The sequence below is a fragment of the Schistocerca nitens genome, chromosome 5 (assembly GCF_023898315.1).
Source record: "Schistocerca nitens isolate TAMUIC-IGC-003100 chromosome 5, iqSchNite1.1, whole genome shotgun sequence".
NCBI classification, from domain to species: domain Eukaryota; kingdom Metazoa; phylum Arthropoda; class Insecta; order Orthoptera; family Acrididae; genus Schistocerca; species Schistocerca nitens.
Genome location: NC_064618.1, coordinates 128,014,736 through 128,041,545, shown reverse-complemented (window position 1 = coordinate 128,041,545; position 26,810 = coordinate 128,014,736). Strand labels below are relative to the sequence as shown.

The window sequence follows — 26,810 nt, the reverse complement described above, 5'->3', positions numbered from 1 at the left end:
CATACACATATGTTAAGGAAATTTCAAAATAAAAAAGCAATGATCTGTGATATATATAAATTGCATTGTACATACAGGACGTACTTTATGAGAAAACTTGCCATACTGATTAATGTATGTATATGTAGTATTTTAGCATTTTTGTTAGAATAATTTTAGAGTATATTATTATTTCCCTTGTAGTATTCATATAATATTGATTAAGTAGCACCCACTTTTGATTTATGATATATTTTTATTTGGTTTTTCACTTTATTTGAACAGGGTTTTTTTAAGAAGAAATGATCCTGAGTACCTCCTTTGGTTAGTATGTATTGAATGGATGTACATTTGATTTGTAGAGTGTTGTGTAGAGAGAGAATCTGAAGTTACTTGTATAATGATTGTTGGAAATTATTGTATTGAAATATTTTCATTATAGGATGTGAACTGTTTTCTTCATTAGTTTGTGGCATGATGAAAAGTGCATGATGTGCATTACAGAATAAGCTATATATTGTGTACCAGTATCTGATAATTTTCTTGGGTATTGGGTAATGCGTTGATCATCAAGAGTGAATTACTCTGATTGCTAGTGCTAGTGAAAACTCATGTCCAACAATAATGTGAATGAACAGAGTGATAGCCATGAACACAAGATAATTTTAGAAAAACTGTGTGTAGCTGTGTAATTCTCATAAACATTTCATGAGAAATTGAGCTATTAAGGGGGAAAAAACTAGTTTCAGAAGCAAGTCTGTGAGTATCATGTAATTTATTTTTAAAGAAATGTTCTGTATCTCTTCTTTTATGGCCAGTTCACAACTGTCCATTGTCACTGCACTGCAGTTCTTTGCATACAGACATAAAGTTAAAATTTATTTCCGTATTTTTATCTCCTTTTGCATGTAGTCGTGTGTTGAAAATTTCAGATCTCATGTTCATCTACAGGTTGATACAGAATACCATTTATATTAATGGATTTTGTCAAAACAGGCGGAATATCAATAGGAAGTTGTTTTTATGCTTAATTACAAAATATTTTTGTCTTACAGTAATTTACAACTTCTGTCAATGGTTAAAATTGTCAAGAGCTTAGAATTCTTTCAGTATTAACATCCATTTATTTACGAGACATTATTTTAATTGTGTTTTGAATAAGTCCCTGTTAAAGGTTTTCCATTACCTTTTCTTTTGTTCACAGTCTGCAGTAGCTGAACTTATTTCTTTGTTGAAGTTTTACATTTTGCAATACTTAAATATCTTTTGTTATCTCACTCATTATATAGATGCAAAGAATACACAATGGGAAGTTTATTTCGAAGAGGAAAAAATTCATGTTTCCTGTGACACAGGCTGCGTGTTGGCCTAACAGCTCTTTTTTTAATCATCAGTTCTCTATTCAGACACACATTAGCAACCCAACCAGACAGATCTATTTGATCTTGGAAATCAGATAATTATCCCAGACTGTACCATTTTTATCATGTCATTGTATAGGGTCGAATAAAATCATCTCGGTTTACAAGCCTTGTCATTTCAAATAAAACACTCGAGCTTTTGATAGCTATCTCTGCCATCATCATCAGGAGTTGGAATCACTGACTGCCATGGCTGGCACACTGTTACTTACATAGACATGATAGTAGTGCCTAGAAGCTTCCAGGGAGAGCTAGAGTGGTGTGTATGCAGAAGACAAGTTCTGCAGCTCCTAGTGGCTCCATCCTGCCTGATTGATGTCACATGGAGCAGGTGGCTGGCACCACATTTGAAACTGCCGCTCCTGCATCCTTACAAGTGTCAAGTCTTCATCTTTACTTTCACTTAATGTGGAAAGATCACTTGCTGTTTGTTCTAGTTTCGGTTGCTTATGTGTTAACAGAATCCCAATATGATGGTGTTTGAGCAAAAACTCTCTCTCTCTCTCTCTCTCTCTCTCTCTCTCTCTCTCTTGCAAAGTATCTCTTATACTGGAGATGGTCCAGAATACCAGTCTCAGTCTGTGTCTCTTCAGCAAGCATCCTATCTTGCTAGTAGTTGGTCCACAGTATGGAAGGAATGGAGCTGACTTGGCCTCTTCCTATTCAAGAGACATCTTAAATCAGTGGCACTTGAAAGCTTCAGTGATTTCTCTCTTGCTGTAACCATTTTCTCTGAACATGCACTTCAAATGCTGGATGGTCGTCATCAGAAATAATCTTTGCCCTTTGTACTATCTTATTCAGTACTGCTTTCTTGTGTACAGAGTGGTGAAAGCTGTTGACTTTCAAGTACCGGTGAGTGTACATAGATTTCCTCTACACTGAATGACCAAGCTGGCTTTCTGCTCAACTAAAATATCCAAGAGCAGAAGCTTGACATTCCTATCCAGTCGACATTAATATGTAGATGGACACTGTTCATGTGGTCAATGAACTGCTGCAGTGTATTTTCACCACGAGGCCATACCGAGAAGGTGTTATCAATGTACTGTAGGAAGCAACATGGACGCAACCCCACACCCGAGTTCAGAGCTTTCTGCTCAAAGTGCTCCATGAAAAAGTTTATTACAGCCAAAAACAGTGGGGATCTCATGGCTGTGCCACTTGTCATCTCATAATATTCATTGTGATACAGAAAGTACATTGTCATTAACGCATGACGCAACAGGTGGAAACTTTTGGGTCAAATCAGCCAGCAGGTCTTGTACCGGCACTCCCGTAAAAAGTGACACGCATTCTTCGAACCATTATTTCATTTTTGACCTATCTTTATTTTCCTGAGAGTGTCCACAAATGACGGCAACTTGACAATGTGATGTTTTCAGTGTCCCAATTTGGATGCTATAACCCTGCCAAAATTTTTTGCCAATTTGTAGGTGTGTGAACCGATCTCACTAACAACAGGTCTCAAAGGAACATTTACCATGTGTGTCTTCATCAATCTATAAAGCCGGGGAGGTCAGGCGGCACATGGAATTAATTTCTTCGTCACATCTAATTAATTTCTTCGTCACATCTTCTGGCGTACTGGATTCCATTATTAACTTTCTTATCTTTCTGATGATTGTCTGTGTTGGATCACATCTAAGCTCCCAATATCTATCATCTAAGCTCCTAATACGTATCATCTCCTTATAAATGCAGCATCTTCAAGTGGTAGTCTCCGGTATTCAGGGCCACCCTGGCATTTCCTTTATTGGCTGTCAAGATTCCGGACGCTGTCATTGCATCTGTGTAAGTGGAACACCGTGCCAGCCATGGAAGTCAGTGATTTCAGCTCCTGATGATGATGGCGGAGACAGCTATTGAAATCTTGAGTGTTTTAATTGAAGTGATGCAGCTTACAAACTGAGAAGATTTTATTGAAGCGTGTCACCGCAAAAGACTCAAAGGACCCATAATATAGGATGTTTCAAAAAGATTCGTCCACTTTCACAAGACTAACTCTTCTATATGAATGAAGATATAAACTTCTTGCAAATTTTTAACTTACACACAGGAGTACAAAGTTTTTATGGAAACACAAAAAACACAAAACATTCTCGTGCCTAATATAGTATAGAAAACCGCAGACATTCAAAACAGCTTCCAGAGGGCTCAGAATGGGTAAATTCAGGACCTGTATGGTTTTCAAAGGAATCTGACACCACTCTTCCTGATTAATAATGGCATGTTTGGTAATGGGTAGTGATCACGTCTAGTAATGATGATGGTGGTGGATAGTGATCATGTCTCACAAAGGCCCAGTAATATTGAGATTTGGTGACTGATAGCCAGGGGAATGGTCCCTCATCTCAGAACACAGCATCACCAATCACCATTGGGGAACCAATTTTGTACCATGGGATGGACATGATTGGCCAAAATGGGCACATAGACCTTGACAGTTATGCAACCTTGCAGAGTAACCATGAGGGGCATTGGAATACCATAACATGGGAAGCCCAAATCATCACCAAACTTCCTCCTCGTTGCCCTCTTGGGACGTAAACACGTCCAGAAACTGGAAACAGTGTGAAACAAGACTCATTCAACGAAATGGCATTCTTCTATTGCTCTTTTGTCCATGTTGTATAAATTTGACACCACATTTTCCTGTTATGGGTATTTGCCTCACTGATGAGTGGTTTTGGAATTCTAGCTCACCCTACAATTCTTTGCTTATGAAGTTCCCTTCATATTGTTTGGCTACTGGCAGGGTTCCTGAATGTGACATTCAGTTCTGCAGTGACTTCTGCAGCTGACATCCTTTTATTTTGTCCCAAACCTCATCAGTGAATGTCCATCATCATCACTCAGGAGACACTTTAGTCCATGTTGTGGCTTAGAGGATGATTTTTTTCTGCTTTCCCTATATGTGGTACAAATCTTTGATACATTGCCTCTTGGAATGCCAAACACTTTGGCTCCTTGGTTTCAAAAGCACCCACCGTATGAGCACCAACAATTTTCCCTTGTTTGAATCCACTTTGCTGTGGTATAATGCCCTGACAGCCACACAGAACACTGTTCTGACACTGACTGACACTGACTGACACTTGCAGCATATTGAGGACATAGCACAGTTGCTATTTGTGATTAACTACAGTGCAATGTGGAGGCTTCGCTAACATCTGCCAAGTTCAAGCATGTCATATTTCCACATTTTTGTTCAACCCTTATATTTTATCTTAATATAAACATCCTCTGCCCTAAATGTACAAGGGTTGGAACTTAAATAATGGCAACTATTTATTCACAACCAATACAAAAGAATTACATGTTTGCACCTGTTACTGTCCTTCAGAGTAGAACCCGTCGACAGCGATGTGGAAGGCATAGTATACCGTTAGCAGAGCCTGTTCTGTTGATGGCGCAAATGGAGCGGTCTACTGTCTGTGGAAACTCTGGAACAGTTCTGAAGTGAATGCCACCATCACCTGCTTTTCGAAAGAAGCAGTGACACTTTCTATGCAACCCACCCATCATTTTGCAAGACAATGCGTGGCCACATACAGCGCAAGCTGTGACTGCTCTGTTTGGTTGGTGGGACTGGGAAGTACTGTACCATCCACCATATTCCCTGGACTTAAGTCCTTGTGACTTTGATGACCAATATTATTAGTGAAAGCATTTCTTTTCTTGTAGCTATATTGTATGTATATTACTTAAAAATGTTAACATTTAGAATTTGTATGTTTTCATTACTTAACGGTGTCACTATTGGCTGAGTACATTGCATGTACTATGCTCTGGAAATCTGTTGTCATTGGCTGGCTAGATCATGTGTGACATGAGCTACGAGTGGCTGACAAAAGCCATTGCACAACACAGTTAAAATTTCAGTGCTTCGGAAGCTACTGCTGTATGTTGGAATTCATATTTACACTTTCGTAATAAAGAAATATGCAGTGTACATGTCACCATGTATCAAAAATGTTTCTGAAGTGCATTGTTCTTTGCTAAGCTTTGTTTTCTAAAGAATCGGGAAAGGCTATGCTGGTGTATAAAACCTTTACCATTCAAAGGATTGATAAATTTTACAACTGCAGTGGAAAGTATCTCACTTAACACAGAAAAAATGTGCTTTCATCTGGGGTCTAGTGTATTGTCACCTGGGATACAGTATGTTCTTTACCTGGGGAATTCAGGATGTTTTTTTATTACACCCTGCAGTAGAATGTTGAGTAGGATTTGTATTGGCCAGCATAGCTTTTTCTAAATAATTTCACTTTAATCACCACGAAGTATGTATGGTAAAACACAATGCAAAGCTGTCCCGTGCTGAAGTAGTTCACTATTATATCAGCAGCTGTAATTCGTAGAGTTATTGAAACATTTGTTTCAGCATTGAAAAATTGTACTGGATAGGGCATTTAGGTTTACGGAATTAATACAATCTTCAACAGATTTTCCATTGTTGGTTACAATTACTCACATGTAGATTTTTTAGAAACAACTTAAGTATATTCAGTATTAAATTTAGTGTATCTTGATTTTGCTGTCGTAGGTTAAAAGACTTAGGACTCTATGCAATCTGACTGGTATGAATTACACCACAATAAAAATTCCATCTACTGGGTGTTAGCTATTTACAGACAGGTTAGAGCAGTATACAGGGTGTTACAAAAAGGTACGGCCAAACTTTCAGGAAAGTGAGTGTGTGTGAGGAATGTTTCCTGAAAGTTTGGCCGTACCTTTTTGTAACACCCTGTATAACTGTGTTGCTCTCTATTTAAAACAATTTGAGTTTGAACAATTACCTGTTTGAATGTCACCCTAATGTATTTGCATGAAAGCTGTAAGAATTAAAATAATCCACATAGTGGGATAATTACAGTAATGTTATCTGTAGTATTGCATTATGCTATTATAATTACAGGTAATTTTATAATTTCTTTTAATTGGTGCACAAACATCAGAATGAAAGATGTCAAAATAAGTGACCTTAGGGTAGAAAGGCAACTGAAATTTCTTAACAGAAGAACGGCTGCTGGACCTAATGGGATAATAGTAGAATATGCCAAAGAAGTTGTGCCTCTTGTAGCAACAGTGTACCATAGGTGGGGGGAGGAGCGAAGTTGTTCTTAATGATTTGAAAAATCACAGTCATTCCTGTTTTCAAGAAGTATCATCGAACAGATGCACAAAACTAAAGGCGTAATCCCTGATGTTGATTTGTTGTGAAATTTTGGAACATATTTTATTCTTGCATGTTACAATATTTCTGTAGAAAATCTCCTTTAGTAATCAACGTGGGTTTCAAAAACAGTGATCTTGTGAAACCGAGCATGCTGTTCATGTCCACGAGATGCAAGAAGTAGTAGATCTCTCTCTCTCTCTCTCTCTCTCTCTCTCTCTCTCTCTCTCCCCCCCCCCCCCTCCACACACACACACACACACACACACACACACACACACACACACACACACACATAGTTTAGCTGATTCTGACTCTCCATGACCTTATGATCTAAAGCTTACAAATTTCTTCTGTCCTGTACTATTTCCTGTAGATTTTCCATACTGCAATCCATTACTTTTTTTGATGCCATCAGTCCACTCATCCTAGCCCTCCCTCTTTCTGTTTGTATACTTTTGATCTCCCCCAGTGTTAAAGGTCTGTTTCATCAAATCATGTCTTCTCATAATGTGCCCAAAGTAGGTTAGTTTTGTTTCAGTATTGGATCTTCTAAAGAGCAGTCAGGTTTTATTTCCTGTAATACTGACCTATTTGTTCTCTTTGCAGGCCATGGCACTCAGAATTCCCTCCAACACACAATTCATAGGAGTCTATTGTATGTTGTTCAGCCTTTCTTTACGGTCCAGGTCTCACGTCTGTGCATCACAACTTGAAAGTCCATAGCCCTCGCTACACAAATATTTATTGTTAAACTATGTCTCTGCTCCTTAAAAGAGTATCAAACTTGGACGATGTCTTTTTACCAAGTAACAAGAATGTGTTGATTTCATTGTTGCAGTCATAATCAGCAAGAATCTGGGACTCGAGATAACTGAACATAAAAACTGCCTCCATTGTTTTCCCACCTACATGCCGTTGAGTACCGTGTAGTGCCATTAAAATCCCCCCCCCCCCCCCCCAAGTTAATTGAACCTGGCAATTGTTTGGTGACCCGAATTGACTCCTGGAAGGCATTCAATACAGTAATGCTGCTGCCTAATGAACAAAATACAAGCTTAAGAATATCAAATCAGCTGTGTGAGGGGAGTGAAGAGTTTCTAGCAAACAGAACACAGCATGTCATTCTCCATGAAGAGAAAGCTTTAGACTTAAAATTAACTTTGGGCATGCCCTAAGCGAGGGTATTGCAGGACCATTACTTGTCGTAGTATATACAAATGTCACAGCGGGTAGCTTTGGAAATTCCCTGAGGCTTTTTACAGATGGTGCTGTTCTATACATAGAAGTCACAATGCTAGAAAATCATAACAAAATGCAGGAAGACCTGTAGAGAATTGACAATTGGTGCAGTGAGTGGCAGTGGAACCTCAAAATAAACTAGTGTAATGTACACCAATGGAAAAAAATTGCAACACCAAAAAATAATTAATGTAGCGTAATGAAATTATGGGAATATGTTTGTCTTGGTGACATATTTAAGTGATTAACATTGCAAAATCCCAGGTTAATGTAAGCTTGAGATAAGCCATTGCAAATGTTAAATGCTTGTACATTAATAACTGTTGTAACTGCCAGAATGTCTAATGAAGGCATGCAAATGTGCATGCATTGTGTTGTGCAGTTGCCAGATGTCAGTTCAAGGGATGGAGTTCCGTGCATGTTGTACATGGTTGATCAATACAGGGATGGTTAATAATGGTTGTGGATGACACTGGAGTTGTCATCCGATGATATCCCCTATGTGCTCGATTGGAGACAGATCTGGTGATAGAGCAGGCCAAGGCCTGTGTAGGGCATATTGTGTTACAACAGTGATATGTGGGCAAGCATTGTCCTGTTGGAAAACACTTTCTGGAATGCCGTTCGTGAATGGTAACACAACAGGTCGAATCACCAGATTGACCTACAGATTTGCAGTCAGGGTGCATGAGATAACTGTGAGTGTGCTGCTCCTGTCATACGAAATCGCACCACAGACCATAACTCTAGGAGTAGGTACAGTGTGTGTAGCATACAGACAGCTTGGTTGCAGGCTCTCAACTGGATTCCTTGTAACCAACACATGGCCATCACTGGTGCTGTGGTAGAACCAGTTTTCATCAGAAAACACAACAGACCTCCACCTTATCCTCCAGTGAACTCTTACTTGACACCATTGAAATCGCAAATGGTGGCAGCTTGGGGTCAGTTGAATGCGCACCTCAAGGCTTGTGTTGCTCGGAGCTGTCCTTGAAGAAACGAATTTGTAACAGTCTCTTGTGTCACCATGGTGTCAACTACTGCTCAAATTGCTGCTGCATATTCAGTATGAAACGTGAGAGCCATACATCGAATATGAAGGTCTTCCCTCTCAGTAATGCCACTTGGCCATACCGAGCTGGGTCATCTTTCGACCATACATTCTCATGAGCACTTCTGCCAGCAATTGTGTACAGTGACTACATTCCTGCCAAGTATTTCTGTAGTATCACAGAAGGAACATCCAGCTTCTCGTAGCCCTAGTATGTGGCCTGATTCAATGTCAGTGAGTTCTTGATAACGGCATCTTTGTTGCCTTAAAGGCATTCTTGACTAACATCAGCTCACCATGTCCAGTCGCAAAGGTAAATATCACTCTCAACCATTACAGTATTTAATGCACAAATCTGATTTGCATCCTCATAGTGGTGCTGTTACTGTCACTGCTACATGACAGGTACGAAATTTAAACAGACATCATCTTTCATATATACTAACTTTCATTTATGTGACACAACTGCTTCTAGGTGTTGTGATTTTTTTTCTGCCAGTGTATTATGAATAGATAGAAAGAAAGAAAGACCCTTTGTTGTGTGAGTACACAATTGTAGAAAAATCACTAGAAGTATTACACCCATAAAATACCTAGGAGAATGGCTGTGGAGCAGTTTGATTTGGGACAACCACATAGAATTATTCGCAGGTAAGGCAGATGCCAAACAGAGATTCATTGGAAGAATCCTCTGAAAGTGTAGTCAATTAACAAAGGAAGTAGCTTACTAAACCCTTGTTCGACCAATACTTGCGTATTTCCTGGCAGACAAAAACTCTGTGCCAAACCAGGACCCTAATCTGATACCTTTGCCTTTAATGTGCAAGTGCTGTTCCAACTGAGCTACCCAAGCATGACTAACGACCAACTGTTTACAGTTTTACTTCTGCCAGTACCTCGTCTCTCACCTTCCAAACTTGCAAGACTAGCACTTTTGGAAGAAATGATATTGTGGAGAGATGGCTTAGCCACAGCCTAGGTCCCAGATCTGGCACACATTTTTAATCCGCCAGGAAGTTTCTTATCAGCACACACGCCCTGCTACAGAGTGGAAAATTCATTCCTAATACTTGCATATTGCTTGTCAGTTTCAGATCCGTACCGGATACGATTCAGAGAGGAAATAGAAAAATTCTGAAGAAGAGCAGGTACATGTTGTGAATGTGAAAGCATCATGGAGGTGGTTATCCCATGCACCCTGACTGCGAATTTGTTGGTCAACCTGGTGATTCGACCTGTTGTGCTACCATTCACAAACAGCATTCCAGGGGGTGTTTTCCAACAGGACAATGCTTGGCCACATATCACTTTTGTAACCCAACATTCCCTACACAGTGTCAACTTGTTGCCTTGGACTCCTCTGTCACCAGATCTGTCTCTAATCGAGCACATATGGGATATCATCGGATGACAGATGCTGCAAGATAGGCGTACTGCATCACCATGTGGGTTAATGTTAAAAGTTTCAAGAATGTATGTCCTGGAAGAGGCAACCAGTATATTGATTCCTTCTATGTATAGTCTGCAGAAAGACCATGAAGGTAAAATTAAAGAGATTCAAGTGCATTGCTGAGGGCTTACCAGGAATAGTTCTTCTTGCGAACCATTTGTGAGGAATGGGAAAAGGGGCAAGTGACGGTGGTACACAAAGTACCCTCCAATGCACACTGTAAGGTAGCTTCTGGAATGTAAATGTAGAATTAAAGAGCATGAGAAGGTTGAACATGAGGTAATAAAAACTGATAACTGAGCTATATTGGTAATAACTTCAAATGACATTGAAGATTTTGGAACTAAAATTAAATATCTATAACGTACAAACAGGCTTATCAGGGAGTAATGCAATGCTAAAGATAGCTCAGTGTACGCATGCATTCAAGGTGGAAGTATACAAATTGTACATGAAAAGAAAGCTAGTGCTGACATTCTTGTGAACTGTGTGTATGTAAGATCAATTTGTTGTAAATTGTGTGTAAGAACAAATCTTTTGAACTTTTGTCTGGGTGACTTTTTAAAAGCTCTTTTTATTATGTGTATGTACCTTGTTTAAAGATATATTTAGTTTGAAAATAATTGTTGAATTATGTTTATTCTACCATTACTGACAAATATAGAATTACAAACTGATGATTTTTTTTTCAATTTTAGTGCTATCTTTTGTCATTCAGAGTGTGACTCTGTATCAGAAAAACCCCACATTATTTGAGCTATTATACAATATTGTTTGTGATCTGCTTCTTATTCAACATCCTGGGAGGGGGGGGGGGGGGAATGTATGCAGTAAATAGTCTTTTAGACTATGAATGTCTTTGGAAAGCGTATATGTTCATGCAATGTTTGTTGTATTAACAATTCAGTAAAGGCATTTAGTGTGGGCCGTAACAAATTAAAAGTACTGTAATTCAGTATTAATGGTATCTTTAAAAGAAATTTAGATACTGTATTTTGCTCTTATGATGTTATCTGTTGAATGTGTGTGGTTCATGGCTATCAGTTTGGCAGTAGTGGTTACTCAACATGTGTAATGCAGGGTTCAGTACATGTCAAAAGAGGTAGTCAGCCGGGCGTTACAACTTGGGAATATACATTTTATGTCCTCCTCCCTGTTCACTGTTTTCTTTTTCTTTTTTCTCAATTTGTGATAGAATTTGCATTAACAGGTACCTGAAGAGTGTATTTCCAAAAGCAGAAGAAACAGTGTTGCTTGATATTTTAAGCAACTCAGAAAACAATGTACAGAAGGCATCAGAGAAACTTCTTGCTATGGGGTTTGAAAAAAGGGACACACCACCTCCACGCCTTACACTCCGCCAGAAAGAGGATGAACAGAAGGCAGCTGAACCACAGACTGCCACCCCAACACCACCTCCACGCATGAAGAGTATTGAAGAGAAACAAAAAAGTAAGCTTTTTCAAAATGGACCAGGAGTTTAATTATTGCATTTTGAAAGTCAGATTTGTGTTGAGAGCATGTGTAAATAGCAGATAGTTGTTTCTTATTTGTCCAAAATGTGTCGTAAAAGTTGGGGCATTTGATATGTATAAGGGGTATTCAAAAAGTTTCCATTTGAGGGCATTGCTGCAGTGTATATACAGCCTAGCATGACTCTGATGAGGGTATAGAAGCACCGACATGTAGGCAAGCGATTAGTGTGGCATTTGTGTCTTCCTGATGTGTAGGCCGTAAATGAGGAAACATGAACTGTGGTTTCATTATTACCAAATACGGACAAGTATGACCAATATTTTGTTACATATTTTTGACTGTTGAAGAACAGTAACTGGTAGACATCCATCGGAGAATGAAAAATGTGTATGGGGCAGCATTCCGTCAAAAACCATCGTTGTGGAAGCGTGCCAAGTTCCATGCTGCAAGTGATTCAGCACAAGACATCAGTCAATCTGAGACAGAGCCTCAATTGAGACACTCAAATGGGAGACACTTGAGCACCCATCCTATAGTCTTGATGCCTCCCCTTGCGAATATCACGCCTTCAGTCCCTTAAAAATGGCCTCGAATGGTTGGATGATTCTTTTCAGGCGAGGACGTGGAGCAGGCAGTTACAGACTTCTTGAAACGGCAGAACACGGTGTTTTATAAAACAGGTATCTTCAATCTGGCGCGTTGGAGAGATTGATTATCTCAGTGCTCACAGTAATCTTGCCTGATAGGCATACCGATTCGAGACACTATGGCCTCACAGTGATCGTGCCTCATAAGCATACCGAATATATGCCATTAAGTACTAATAGATTTTGTGTGTGTGTGTGTGTGTGTGTGTGTGTGTGTGTGTGTTGTCATGTGGTGGAGTAATAGTGCCAGATAATAACTTTAATAACCAGTGATACACAATTTTACATATTATGAAATAAATTAGTAACAAATAAGAATAATCTTTACTGAAAAAATAGAGATATTGTACCATGCAGCTATTTTTTCTTTTTCATGTACAGTGAAGGGACGGCTGCAAGAACAGTATCAGTCTGTACCAGAGCGTGTTATTACAATAGCACTGGACAGTGTAGATTATGATGAGGAACGAGCTGCACATATTCTGCAAATAATGGTGCAGGAAGATGAACAAAAACCTGTTGAACAAAAACTTCCTCCGTAAGTATATATATACATAGTTTTCTCAGAGTGTACCTTTCATATCAGATTGTTAAGAAATAATCCTCCGTGAGCAGGGGTGGCTATAGGTATTACGGTGTCCTAAGGAGGTCCTGTATTTCCCAGCACTTTTCACGAAGAAAGACACTCTTCCAGCTGATCTGTTATTAGAAAGCAATACTGCAAGTATACATTTTTCCTGGGCAGTTTATGCTGCATAGTATTGTGCTTCAGTTAATTAAGTTAAGAGATATAACCTTGTCTGTGATTGAGGGCTATGTGTATAGAATTAGTTCTATCTAAATGTCGATTGATATCTGATTTAATTACCTTTTATGCTGCCTTCTTTTCGGACTGCATGTCTATAGACATACTTCAAATAATTCTCCGTCTTATATGCACATTGTTTTCATTTTGTGCATGTCACTTCTCTTTTTGCTTTGGTAATCGGAATAAATTAATTGAGCCACTGATGCTAAAAGTATTAGAGTGGAGAAAACAAAGGGACAAAGGACATGCGCTAAAACTTATGTTGTTGTTGTTTTTGTTGTCTTCAGTCCTGAGACTGGTTTGATGCAGCTCTCCATGCTACTCTATTCTGTGCAAGCTTCTTCATCTCCCAGTACTTACTGCAACTTACATCCTTCTGAATCTGCTTAGTGTATTCATCTCTTGGTCTCCCTCTAAGATTTTTACCCTCCACACTGCCCGCCAATGCTAAATTTGTGATCCCTTGATGCCTCAGAACATGTCCTACCAACCGGTCCCTTCTTCTTGTCAAGTTGTGCCACAAACTTCTCTTCTCCCCAACCCTATTCAATACCTCCTCGTTAGTTATGTGATCTACCCATCTAATCTTCAGCATTCTACTGTAGCACCACATTTTGAAATCTTCTATTCTCTTCTTGTCCAAACTATTCATCGTCCATGTTTCACTTCCATACATGGCTATACTCCATACAAATACTTTGAGAAACGACTTCCTGACACTTAAATCTATAATCGATGTTAACAAATTTCTCTTCTTCAGAAACGCTTTCCTTCCCATTGCTAGTCTACATTTTATATCCTCTCTACTTCAACCATCATCAGTTATTTTGCTCCCCAAATAGCAAAACTCCTTTACTACTTTAAGTGTCTCATTTCCTAATCTAATTCCCTCAGCATCACCCGACTTAATTCGACTACATTCCATTATCCTCGTTTTGCTTTTGTTGATGTTCATCTTATATCCTCCTTTCAAGACACTGTCCATTGCGTTCAACTGCTCTTCCTAGTCCTTTGCTGTCTCTGACAGAATTACAATGTCATCGGCGAACCTCAAAGTTTTTATTTGTTGTCCATTGATTTTAATACCTACTCCGAATTTGTCTTTTGTTTCCTTTACTGCTTGCTCAATATACTGATTGAATAACATCGGGGAGAGGCTACAACCCTGTCTCACTCCTTTCCCAACCACTGTTTCCCTTTCATGCCCCTCAACTCTTATGCCATCTGGTTTCTGTACAAATTGTAAATAGCCTTTCGCTCCCTGTATTTTACCCCTGCCACCTTCAGAATTTGAAAGAGAGTATTCCAGTCAACATTGTCAAAAGCTTTCTCTAAGTCTACAAATGCTAGAAACGTAGGTTTGCCTTTCCTTAATCTTTCTTCTAAGATAAGTCGTAGGGTCAGTATTGCCTCACGTGTTCCAACATTTCTACGGAATCCAAACTGATCTTCCCCGAGGTCGGCTTCTACCAGTTTTTCCATTCGTCTGTAAAGAATTCGCGTTAGTATTTTGCAGCTGTGACTTATTAAACTGATAGTTCGGTAATTTTCACATCTGTCAACACCTGCTTTCTTTGGAATTGGAATTATTATACTCTTCTTGAAGTCTGAGGGTATTTCACCTGTCTCATACATCTTGCTCACCAGATGGTAGAGTTTTGTCAGGACTGGCTCTCCCAAGGCTGTCAGTAGTTCTAATGGAATGTTGTCAACTCCAGGGGCCTTATTTCGACTCAGGTCTTTCAGTGCTCTGTCAAACTCTTTACGCAGTATCATATCTCCCATTTCATCTACATCCTCTTCCATTTCCATAATATTGTCCTCAAGTACGTCGCCCTTGTATAGACCCTCGTATACTCCTTCCACCTTTCTGCTTTCCCTTCTTTGCTTAGAACTGGGTTTCCATCAAAGCTCTTGATATTCATGCAAGTGGTTCTCTTTTCGCCAAAGGTCTCTTTAATTTTCGTGTAGGCTGTATCTATGTTACCCCTAGTGAGATAAGCCTCCACATCCTTACATTTGTCCTCTAGCCATCCCTGCTTGGTCATTTTGCACTTCCTGTCGATCTCATTTTTGAGACGTTAGTATTCCTTTTTGCCTGCTTCATTTACTGCATTTTTATATTTTCTCCTTTCATCAATTAAATTCAATATTTCTTCTGTTACCCAAGGATTTCTACTAGCCCTCGTCTTTTTACGTACTTGATCTTCTGCTGCCTTCACTACCTCATCCCTCAGAGCTACCCATTCTTCTTCTACTGTATTTCTTTCCCCCATTCCTGTCAATTGTTCCCTTATGCTCTCCCTGAAACTCTGTACAACCTCTGGTTTAGTCAGTTTATCCTGGTCCCATCTCCTTAAATTCCCACCTTTTTGCAGTTTCTTCAGTTTTAATCTACATTTCATAACCAATAGATTGTGGTCAGAGTCCACATCTGCCTCTGGAAATGTCTTAAAATTTAAAACCTGGTTCCTAAATCTCTGTCTTACCATTATATAATCTGTCTGATATCTTCTAGAATCTCCAGGGTTCTTCCATGTATACAACCTTTCATGATTCTTGAATCAAGTGTTAGCTATGATTAAGTTATGCTCTGTGCAAAACACTACCAGGCGGCTTTCTCTTTCATTTCTTAGCCCCAATCCATATTCACCTACTATGTTTCCTTCTCTCCCTTCTCCTACTCTCGAATTCCAGTCACCCATGACTATTAAATTTTCATCTCCCTTCACTACCTGAATAATTTCTTTTATCTCAACATACATTTCATCAATTTCTTCATCATCTGCAGAGCTAGTTGGCATATAAACTTGTCTACTGTAGTAGGTGTGGGCTACATGTCTATCTTGTCGACAATAATGCGTTCACTATGCTGTTTGTAGTAGCTTACCTGCACTCCTATTTTTTTATTCATTATTAAACCTACTCCTGCATTACCCCTATTTGATTTTGTATTTATAACCCGTATTCACCTGACCAAAATTCTTGTTCGTCCTGCAACCGAACTTCACTAATTCCCACTATATCTAACTTTAACCTATCCATTTCCCTTTTTATATTTTCTAACCTACCTGTCCGATTAAGGGATCTGACATCCCATGCTCCGATCCATAGGATGCCAGTTTTCTTTCTCCTGATAATGGCATCCTCTTGAGTAGTCCCCGCCCGGAGATCCGAATGGGGGACTATTTTACCTCCGGAATATTTTACCCAAGAGGACGCCATCATCATTTAACCATACAGTAAAGCTGCATGCCCTCGGGAAACAATTATGGCTGTAGTTTCCCCGTGCTTTCAGCCGTTCGCAGTACCAGCACAGCAAGGCCATTTTGGTTAGTGTTACAAGGCCAGATCAGTCAGTCATCCAGACTCTTGCCCCTGCAACTACTGAAAAGGCTGCTGCCCCTCTTCAGGAACCACACGTTTGTCTGGCCTCTCAACAGATACCCCTCCGTTGTGGTTGCACCTACGGTACGGCTATCTGCATCGCTGAGGCACGCAAGCCTCCCCACCAACGGCAAGGCCCGTGGTTCATGGGGGGAGATTGTTCTTAACAGACTGAAATCATAAGATGTAAAAGTAATTCTAGAAATACCCCAAGAGATTGTAATAAGGCAGTTATGTTCACAGTACCCATAAATGATCTGGTGGATAATTTTGGAAGCTCAGTGAGTCTGTTCACAGATAATATGATTGTGCGTTGGAAAGTTATGATGCCAGAAAATTTTAACAAAGTGCAAGAAGACCAGCAGAAGATCAACAAGTGGTGCAGGGACTGGCACCTGTTCCTCTATGTTATTAATGTGACATATTACACATATGTAGGTAGAAAGATCTAGTATTGTTTTATTAAATTATTAGTGATAATTCACTGCAAAAGGTAATAACTGTAGAGGATCGGAGAAACAAGTTAGAGTGGCCAGCATAGAGCATTAGTGTTGTTTGTGTTTATTGTTGTTGCCAGGCTTTGTAGAGTATATGAAGGGCGTGGACAGTATCAGATGTGGAGTGATTATTGTGAAGGACACAGAGATGCCGTGTTCTCACTGTGAGACAGCGTTATCGGCACCTGACAGAGTTAGAAAGGGGGCTCATAGCAGGCCTCCATTTGCTCAGCTGGTCGGATTGTGCAGTACCCAGATTTTTGGGGTTTTTGGATGTGACATTGACCCGATATTGAACTGCATGGGAACATGAGGGCAAAAATAGTTATTGTCGAGGTTCTGGTCGACCACATCCACCCGTCTCAAGGGAAGATCACCAAATTGTGCACCAAGTACATTCTCAACCCCTCACATATGCACCTGCCATCTGAGAGCAAGTAATGGACTCACTGCAACAATTTGCATTATCCTTCACCATTGATTGGAGACTAGCAGCAGCCAGACTAGGGAATTAATGTCCCAAGCTTAGGCTGCCATCAACACTGCAACACAAATGGCTGTTTGGAGTGGTGCCATGACTGTAAATCATGCCCTGCTAATGAATGACATCGCATTGTGTTCAGCAATGAATTACGGTTCTGCATTATCCCAGTTGATCATTGTAGGTGAGTGTAGTGGTGACTTGTGGGGAGATTCTTCCAAACTTTTGCAGATGCACAGCACTGTTAGTCCTGATGTCGTGGGGGGAGCCATTGGGTATGACCTCAGGTCCGGTCTGGTAGTGATTGAGGGAACTCTGGTGGTACTTTTGTACACTGTGGACACCCTATATCCACATGTGTTAACCTCTCTTGCGAAAGTATTGTGGTTCCATTTTTCAACAGGACAGTGTTTGTCCATATGTGGCACATATTTCTATGAAGTGTGTGCATGAAGTCAAGGTACTCCCTTGGACAGTAAGATCTTCTGATCTGTCCCCTATAGAACACATGTTGGACCTGCTTGGATGTTGACTTTGCACCAGTGCCAAAATTCAGATTATCAAAGATTGCGTACAAAAGTTGTGGATGAGCTTATCTTAGGAGAGGATACAACACCTTTGTGACACCTTTCCCAGCCAGACCACTTCACGCGTCCAGGCCAGAGTGGGTGGAACGTCACAACTGATAGTGGGCTCATTGTGCCAAGTTCTTTGTAAATGTTGTAACCATTGAAATAACATCACGCGATTTCTCAACCTGTGAAGTTTCATTTCGTTTCCACCTCCCCTTCTGGGTGTGGCACTTCAAATTTTTTGTCAGGAGTGCACGCATGCATGCACACGCATGCGCGCTCCGCCCCCCCCCCCCTCTCTCTCTCACACACACACACACACACACACACACACACACAAAGTTCTAAATACAACAGCATTCAGACACTGAGCAACAATTATCACATTGTCCACTATGATTGTCGTTTGTGCCATTTCAGTTTCTTCCAGAGCAAGGCTACTGTTAATGATTTTCTGTAGTATACAACATCCTGTAGGGTTTCCGGTTGGTAGAAGTCCAATGATACTAAATCTAAATAATGTGAGGGTGGGAAATTACTTGCACTCATTTGTTCTATCTAGAGTATTCAGTAAGACGTCATGGAGATACACTTATATGTACCAATGGTATTGTATTAGAGCACCATCTTTTAGATTCATAAGGATACTCTGTGAGTCGCTATACATTTTATGGCATAGGGGACTTAACTATTTGTAGGTGTTAGGAGGGAGGGGGGATACTGCCTGTATATCTGCATACAGATTCTAATTCTATGCTGTTATAATGCTTATGCAGGATATACAATTGAGACAGATGGACTTGAATACTGATTCTCTAAACCTACCCCACATCATTTTTTACAAAGTGGCCTTTCTTCTAAAAAATTGACATTTCAGATTATCAAGATTATCTATAACATTTTATATGAGCATAACCAGCTATTCAGAAATGTAGCAGCATGCTTTTGATTCTTATCTCATACCTTGACATGCTGAAAATCCTATCCATTTGAGCATTGCTGTGGAGTAGGTGATACAAGAGTCTTGTATACAGTTTTCTACACTTATCCAAAATTTTATCAATGAAGTTGACATGAGCCTTTCTTACAACTGATTTTTCAAATTTGTCCCACTCTGTATTGTTTCACGACATGAGGTGGTGACCATTCCAATTCCATTCAGGTCCTGTCATCATCCAGAAATTCCACCAGAGTTGGTGGCTGGGACTGTTATGACTTACTGAATGATATAAATTGTGATGACAAGTACACTGTGAAGGTGAAGGTGTCACTGGAACACTGACTGCTGGTAGTCATTGCTTCATTTGGTCACACTGTTGTGTCCACTGACTTTCTTCAGATGCTAATAAAAAACATTTGCTGACAACATTGTTTCAAAATTGCATCTGTAACCCATCCATGAGGATACTCAAACATGTGTTTCCAGGGGTGGGTACCTGGGCGGAAAAGTGGTCATTGCTGTGGGGCTGCTTTTGCCAGTGGTGAGGAAAGCACATCCACTAGTGACAGCTGGGAGTGTCTGTGTAATATTATGGTAAGGCTGAGTTGAGTAGTAAGTTGCCAGAAATTTGTATGAGGGTGACTTCTTGAAATGTAATCTCCATTGCTTTCTTCGTCTCTGTCTTGAAGTGTCTCAAATTCTAAATTAATTGCAGAATGAAATGGATCATATGTCAAGTGGTAAATACTGTTTCTATAATGAAAATTTCAAATTGAGGTGAAACATTCGGCCATTCTCAGTACAATTGAGTGCCCATGATTGAAATTCTCTTTTTCTACGATGTGTGATGATGGCTGCTCCGGCTATAGTAAATGACAGACTGTAAGTTAGAAATAGTGTTAGCAACCAGGCACATCATGGTTCCCAAAAACCGCCCACAAAATCTACAAAAACTCATTCCCAAAGGTGCTCTTTGATTGTTGCTAATAACAAAATGCTACAAAGGCTCTGCAATTAGTCGCACACCAAAATGATGGCGTTAAGTTCCATCTTAGTCACCTCGGCCCTCTAATTTGATGTTGCAGAAATCGTGCACTGACAGTTACAGAAAGCCTGAATGTTACTAGTGTCAACATCATCTTCAGTTCAAAGAGTGATTTTATGCTGCTCTCCACAGTACTCTAAACTGTGCAAGCCTCTTTATCTGTGAATAACTATGCAACCTACACTATTTGACCCTGCATGCTGTGCTTGTCCTGTGGTCTCCTTGTACAGTTTTTGTTGTTAGTCAATTTCCGAAACTGATGATTCCTTCATTTCTCAGGATGTGTTGTATTAAATAATCCCCTTCATCTAGTCAAGTTTTGCCTCCTCATTAGTTATTCGATCTGTCTATATAATCTTCTGAGCATTCCTCTGTAGCACCACATTTCATAAGCTTCCATTCTATTGTCTGAGAGCTGCTTGTCAACCACAAGCCCTTTCTGTACAAACCTACTACACTTCTAGCAGATACCTTCACAAAAGATATCCAACACTTCAATTTAAATTAAGTGTTAAGAAATTCCAATTTTCAGAAATATTTTCATGTTATAGTCAGTCTGAATTTTATATACTGTCTACTTTGTTCATCGTCAGTTATTTTGCTGGCCTACTAACAAAACTCATCTACTATTTTTGATGCCTCATTTCCTAATCTGATGATTCCTTAAGCATCACCTGATGCAATTCAACTAGATTCCATTACCTTTGTTTTACTTTTGTTGTTGTTCACCATATGACATCTTTTCAAGACAATGTCCATCCAGTCAACTGCTCTTCCAAGTTGTTTACTGTCTGTGACAGAATTACAATGTTACCAGCAAACCTTTAAGCTTTTCGTTCTTCTCCCTGAAATTACTCTTTCTGAATTTCTCCTTGGGTTCCATTACTGCTTACTCAGTATACAGATTGAATAATATTGGGAATGGGCTACAACCCTGTCTCACTCCCTTCTCATCCACTGCCTTCCTTTTGTGTCCCTTAACACTTATAGCTGCAGTCTGGCTTCTATACAAATTGTAAGTAACCTTTCAGTATCTTTATTTTATCTCTGCTAACTTCAAAATTTTAAACAGTGCTTTACAGTTAATGTTGTCAGAAACTTTCTCTAAATGTGCAAATGTTACATCCATAGATGTGCCTTTCTTCAACCAATCTTCCTAAAATACTGTATTTACTCGAATCCAAGCCACACTCGAATCTAAGCCGCACCTGAAAAATGAGACTCGAAATCAAGGAAAAAAATTTTTCTCGAATCTAAGCCGCACCTGAAATTTGAGACTCGAAATTCCAGGGAGAGAAAAGTTTTAGGCCGCACCTCCAAATCGAAACAAAGTTGGTCCATTGTAATATGAGACACAATTTAGGTCAAATGAATGACGATACAGCTACAGTAGTTTGGTTGGAGTCGTAAGCTTAGCAGTTAAGCTTTACCAGGTAGCCATTGCTATGGGTCAGGCGCTCCGTCCGTATTTATACGGGTACCCTTCCTTTTTCACGTGCTTCGTCTGGTTTGAATCGATTGCTTATTTTTCTTTGATCTGATAAGTGCCGTTCTCTTTGATATAGGTGTTTACGTCACTCTAAGCTGAAAATGCATTATTGTACTGTGTCATGCTTTGTTTGTTGCATTCTGATAATGTGTGTTTACGACCTGTCGCCGCTCGCGGCATGGCTTGCTTTTGTGCGCGCTACCGCCGCTTACGATTAAAAAAAAAGAGAGGAATTGTCTCATTAGTGAAACAATGGCAAGAGACTGCTATTTGTTGTTACTTACACTACTGCTTTCTTTGATAATGATCAACAAGTACCAAATAATAGACTGTGTATGATAGATGATGTTCTGAACGAGAGTTTAGCTAAAATCTTCGCAGACGCCTCTTTTGTACATTACATTCTGCACAGAAATTAGAGTCATCTTAGATTTAAAAATCTAGTCAATTGCCGTGCTTCATTTCTGACTGTATCACTATTATGCATAAGAATAATACGAATATAAACATGACATGATATGTATATTCTTCCGCATTTGTTGTTGTCTCACACTAGTTTCGTAGTTTATTAGGCAGACAGGATTTAAATGAGATAGCAGCAAACACGAAAGAATACATGGCAAAATGTTTATATTCGTATTATTCTTAATGTGAAGAGAATACTGCATGTGATTCACAATTCATAAAAGTTCCTATTAGCAACCATCTCTTCTCACAGGTAGAAAAAAATTCAGAACGTAGAGTTGGCCATATTGACAAACATCCCAGTCAGTCTTGCCAGTCGGATTTTCATAGTACATTGAAATGCTGCTACATTCGAAGATGAACAATACGGAATTTGTATTTACTTCGTTGGATAATGTATGAAAATGCAGTAGTCGAAACTCGGGGCGGAGAAAAAAAGCTCGTCTTCCACCTTTTTTTTTAAATTTATTTACTGACTCAGAGGTTTTGGCGCCAGTATTTATCTTTGTGCCTGCAAAGCATGCCTGTGTAGCACTACATATATTCGACGGAAGAAGTTAGTTGTGGCGGCACCTACCAACATTTTTCATAACTTCCGCTTACTTTGCACTCGATTCTAAGCCGCAGGCGGTTTTTTGGATTACAAAAACTGGAAAAAAAGTGCGGCTTAGATTCGAGTAAATACGGTAAGTTGTAGGGTCAGTATTGCCTCATATGTTCTAACATTTCTCCGTAACCCGTACCAATCTTCCCTGAGCTCAATCTCTACCAGTGTTTCCATTCGTCTGTAAATAATCTGTGTCAGAATTTTGCAAGCATGATTTATTAAATTGATGGTCACTAGTATTAACATGTGTCTACACGTACTATCTTTGGAATTGGAACTGTTATATTCTTATTGAAGTATGGGGATATTTGTCTGCCTGGTTAGCCATGCAGTCTAACATATTTCTTTCCAGGTGGGAAGGCATTCCAGTCCCCGGCACGAATCCACCTGGCAGATAAGTGTCGAGGTCCGGTGTGCCGGCCAATCTGTGGATGGGTTTTAAGGCATTTTGCCATCTGCCTTGGCGAATGTGGACTGCACAAACACTGTCTCCACATATGCGTACACCATAACCATGCAAACATTTGAGGTTACACGTCTGGTGTGAAACATTCCCAGGGGGTCCACTTGGGGCCAAACCACACAATAACCCTGGGTTCGGTGTAGGGTGGCGGTGGGGTGAGTGGACTGCTGTAGCCTGTTGTGGTTGTGAACCACTGAGGGCTACGGCGGGGATGAAGCCTCTCCGTTGTTTCTAGGTCCCCAATACAATGGCGATATTTTACCCATCTTGTATATCTAGCTTACCTAGTGGAATAATTTTGTCATGGCTGGCTCTACCAAGGATGTTGCCAATTCTGAGGGAATGTCATCTATTTCAGTTATCTGTCAAATTCTTCTCATAGTAGCATATCTCTCAATTCATCTTTATCTACTTCCTCTTCCTTTTGTATAATATTGCTTTCAAGTTCAGTTACTTTGTATAGTCCTTCTGTTTATTCCTTCCAGCTTTCTGCTTTCCCTCCATGTCTCAGCTTTCACATGTTTGCTTAGTACTGGTTTGAGCTGTTAATATTCATAGAGGTAATTTCCATTTCTCCAGAGGTCTCTAATTTTCCTACAGGCACCACATGTCTTTCCCCTACTTATGCATGCTCTTACATTGTTCCGTTTCTCGTGTAGCTGTTTGTGCTTGGTCGTTTTGTGCTTCTTATCGGTCTCATTTTTGATACATCTGTATTACCTTTTGACCACTTCTGTTGCTGCATTTTTATATTTTGCCCTTCTGTCAATTACATTCAAATATCTCATGGGTTAGCCAAGGACCTCCCCCCCCCCCTCCCCCCCTGCTGCGAACTTGATCCTCTGCTGCTCTCACTATGTCTTCTCTTAAGGCTACTCATTCATCTTCTAATGTTTTCCTTAGCTACATTTCAGTGAACTATTGAAACTCTGGACAACGTTTAGTTCTTTCAACTCGTGCAGGTCCCATATATTTAATTTCTGACATTTCTGCAGTTTCTACAATTTTAATCTACAGTTCATATCCAATAAATTACAGTCACAGTCCACACATGGCCCTGTAAATGCCTTACAGCGTAAAATATGGTTTTGAAATCTCTATCTTACCATTATGTAATCTATTTGAAACCTTCCTGTCTCTCCAGGTCTCTTCCACATGTACAATCGTCTTTCATGATTTATAAACCAAGTATTAGTGATGACTAAATTATGCTCAGTGCAAAATTCTGCCAGGTGGCTTCCTCTTTCATTCCTTCTCTCAGTCCATATTCTCCTACAATTTTTGCTTCTCTTCCTTTTCCTATTATCAAATTCCAGTTGCCCATTACAATTACATTTTTGCCTCTTTTAATTATTTGAATATATTTCATTGTACATTGTTTCAATCTCGTCATCTCTTGTGACGTTAATTTATAAACTAGTACAGTTATGGTGAGTGTTGGATTTGTTTTTACTACAGTATTCATAGAAGCTTAGCCATCACCTTATTTTCTTATTCATTATTAGACCTACTTACTAGAGAAAATAAATTATTACAACAAATTTATACTGTGGACTGCTCACATTGTGCACCCTTTAAACAAGCTCCATCAAAAAGGCATGCCATTTATGTGGTGTGATGAATGCCAGAAAACTTTCTCACAACTATTTTTTTTTTTTTAAAAAAAAAGGGGTAGAGCACTTGCCCACAAAAGGCAAAGGTCCTAAGTTCGAGTCTCTGTCTGGCACACAATTTTAATCTGTCAGGGAGTTTCACCCAGCAAGCATTTCATTCTAGCACCTCATGCATGACAGTACAAATAAGAATGAACCTGTTTCATAAACATCCAGTTGGCATTTAGTAGATAGAAGAGAAGGTCTTAAAAATCATTCATGAAGTTAGGAAGTTTGATGTGTGTATCTTTGTCATCAGTGTGAAGTAAAATATTGCTAGAAACTGCTGTTTTTGGCTCCTAGTGTAGCACCTGCAACATTGTTCCTGATTAATTACAACTATGAAATAATTACTAGGCCATGACATGACATGCAGATATAGGTGCTCTATTTCACCTAACTGTGGTAACAGATGAGGAATTTGTCTTACATGAGGCCTCCTGTTTCATGTTTGTTGACAATGTGTGTCATGCCCTGGACAAATTATCCGTTACTGCTCTCAAAGTAGCTACTGCAGGAGTCACCAGAACATCTACCAAAAGAGACAGATGTACCACTCCAGACAATCTTTTTCTGGCATCAACATGTTAATGCCACAGCTGATGTCATACTTGTGTGAATGGGAGAAGAAAGCTATTAAGTTGTGATTCAACTCTCCCTCCACACTCTTATCCTCCTCTTGCGCTGCATGTTATACTGAAGGATCCTTTCTCTCCTGCATTTTCTGGTGTGTTGTACGTTATATTGCAAGATTAATTGTATGCTCTTTCCTATTGTCAGATATCTTGATTCCCTTTCAGAGATTTTAATTTGTCCTCAATATTGCCCTATATTTAGATGAAATGAAGGCACAAGCTTGATTCTACGTTTGCTGACCAGGAATTGAGTTGTTGATGTAACACACTGTCCAGGCTTGCCATGCACTGAAAATGAAAATGAATCAGCCTTCATGTAACATTTCTCACCATGGCCAAATCTAAGCACCTGTGGGAGAAGATGCCAGTTCCATTCCGAATAGCTGTATGGTTATTAGTAAATTTTCCATATGTAACACGGATATGAAACACATCACTGACAGCTACAATCCATGCTCTGGCCATGATTTTTTTAATGTTCTTTCAGTATAATAGTGTAAAAGAAGTCACTGCTGTATTGAATTCTGAGATGGAGTGGTTGCTCAGGATACGGAAATCAGAAAGTCAGGAAACTGGACTATCAACACTTTTATCGTAGCACTTGCTGCATACCTATCCACCTTCGTCAACAGATGCAACCCACCTGAAATTCTGCATGGTTCGCCGGCCGGTGTGGCCATGCGGTCTAGGCGCTTCAGTCTGGAACCGCGTGACCGCTCCGGTCGCAGGTTCGAATCCTGCCTCGGGCGTGGATGTGTGTGATGTCCTTAGGTTAGTTAGGTTTAAGTAGTTCTAAGTTCTAGGGGACTGATGACCACAGCAGTTGAGTCCCAAAGTGCTCAGAGCCATTTGAACCATTTTTCTGCATGGTTCAGATCCCTTCTGTGTTTGGCACTGTGGACCTACATCACCTGCACACAAGTGTCATTATCATGCTGACTCCCATGTCTGGTCTGGGCTTGCATCTTTGACTGGAACCCATGATGGATGCAGTATGTCATCACCATCCACAGGGGATGCCAGCTTTTTGTATTCGTGACTGGATGGGATGAGCTGATTCATCATAAATATCAGCTTCAGCTATGGTGACCAGCACAGAAGGTGCCCATACCCAGGACATTCAGGCACCTGGGCATATTAGTGACCAGAACTGCCCCCCAGTCATGCCAGCTGATGTTTACGTGCTCCATAGCTCTACAGTCTGCAATCTGCAGTGGCATCTGAAGGCCTTCACAGATGATGGTGCCAATGGAGGTAGAACCTTGTCACCGACCATGACATACCCTGTACCCATCACATAGTACAGCTGGTTGCATCACAAATA

General features: G+C 39.9%; 1 protein-coding gene across 3 annotated transcripts in view; it reads left to right on the top strand.

Moving 5' to 3' along the window:
- LOC126260917 (BAG family molecular chaperone regulator 3) overlaps positions 1 to 26,810 on the top strand; it is a 177,119-nt gene that overhangs the window by 116,276 nt on the left and 34,033 nt on the right. For all 3 annotated transcript variants that reach the window (XM_049958376.1, XM_049958377.1, XM_049958378.1), the window contains 2 exons: positions 11,533 to 11,774; positions 12,827 to 12,983. In XM_049958376.1, coding sequence (XP_049814333.1) covers positions 11,533 to 11,774; positions 12,827 to 12,983 — 399 coding nt within the window. The remainder of the gene's footprint in view (positions 1 to 11,532; positions 11,775 to 12,826; positions 12,984 to 26,810) is intronic.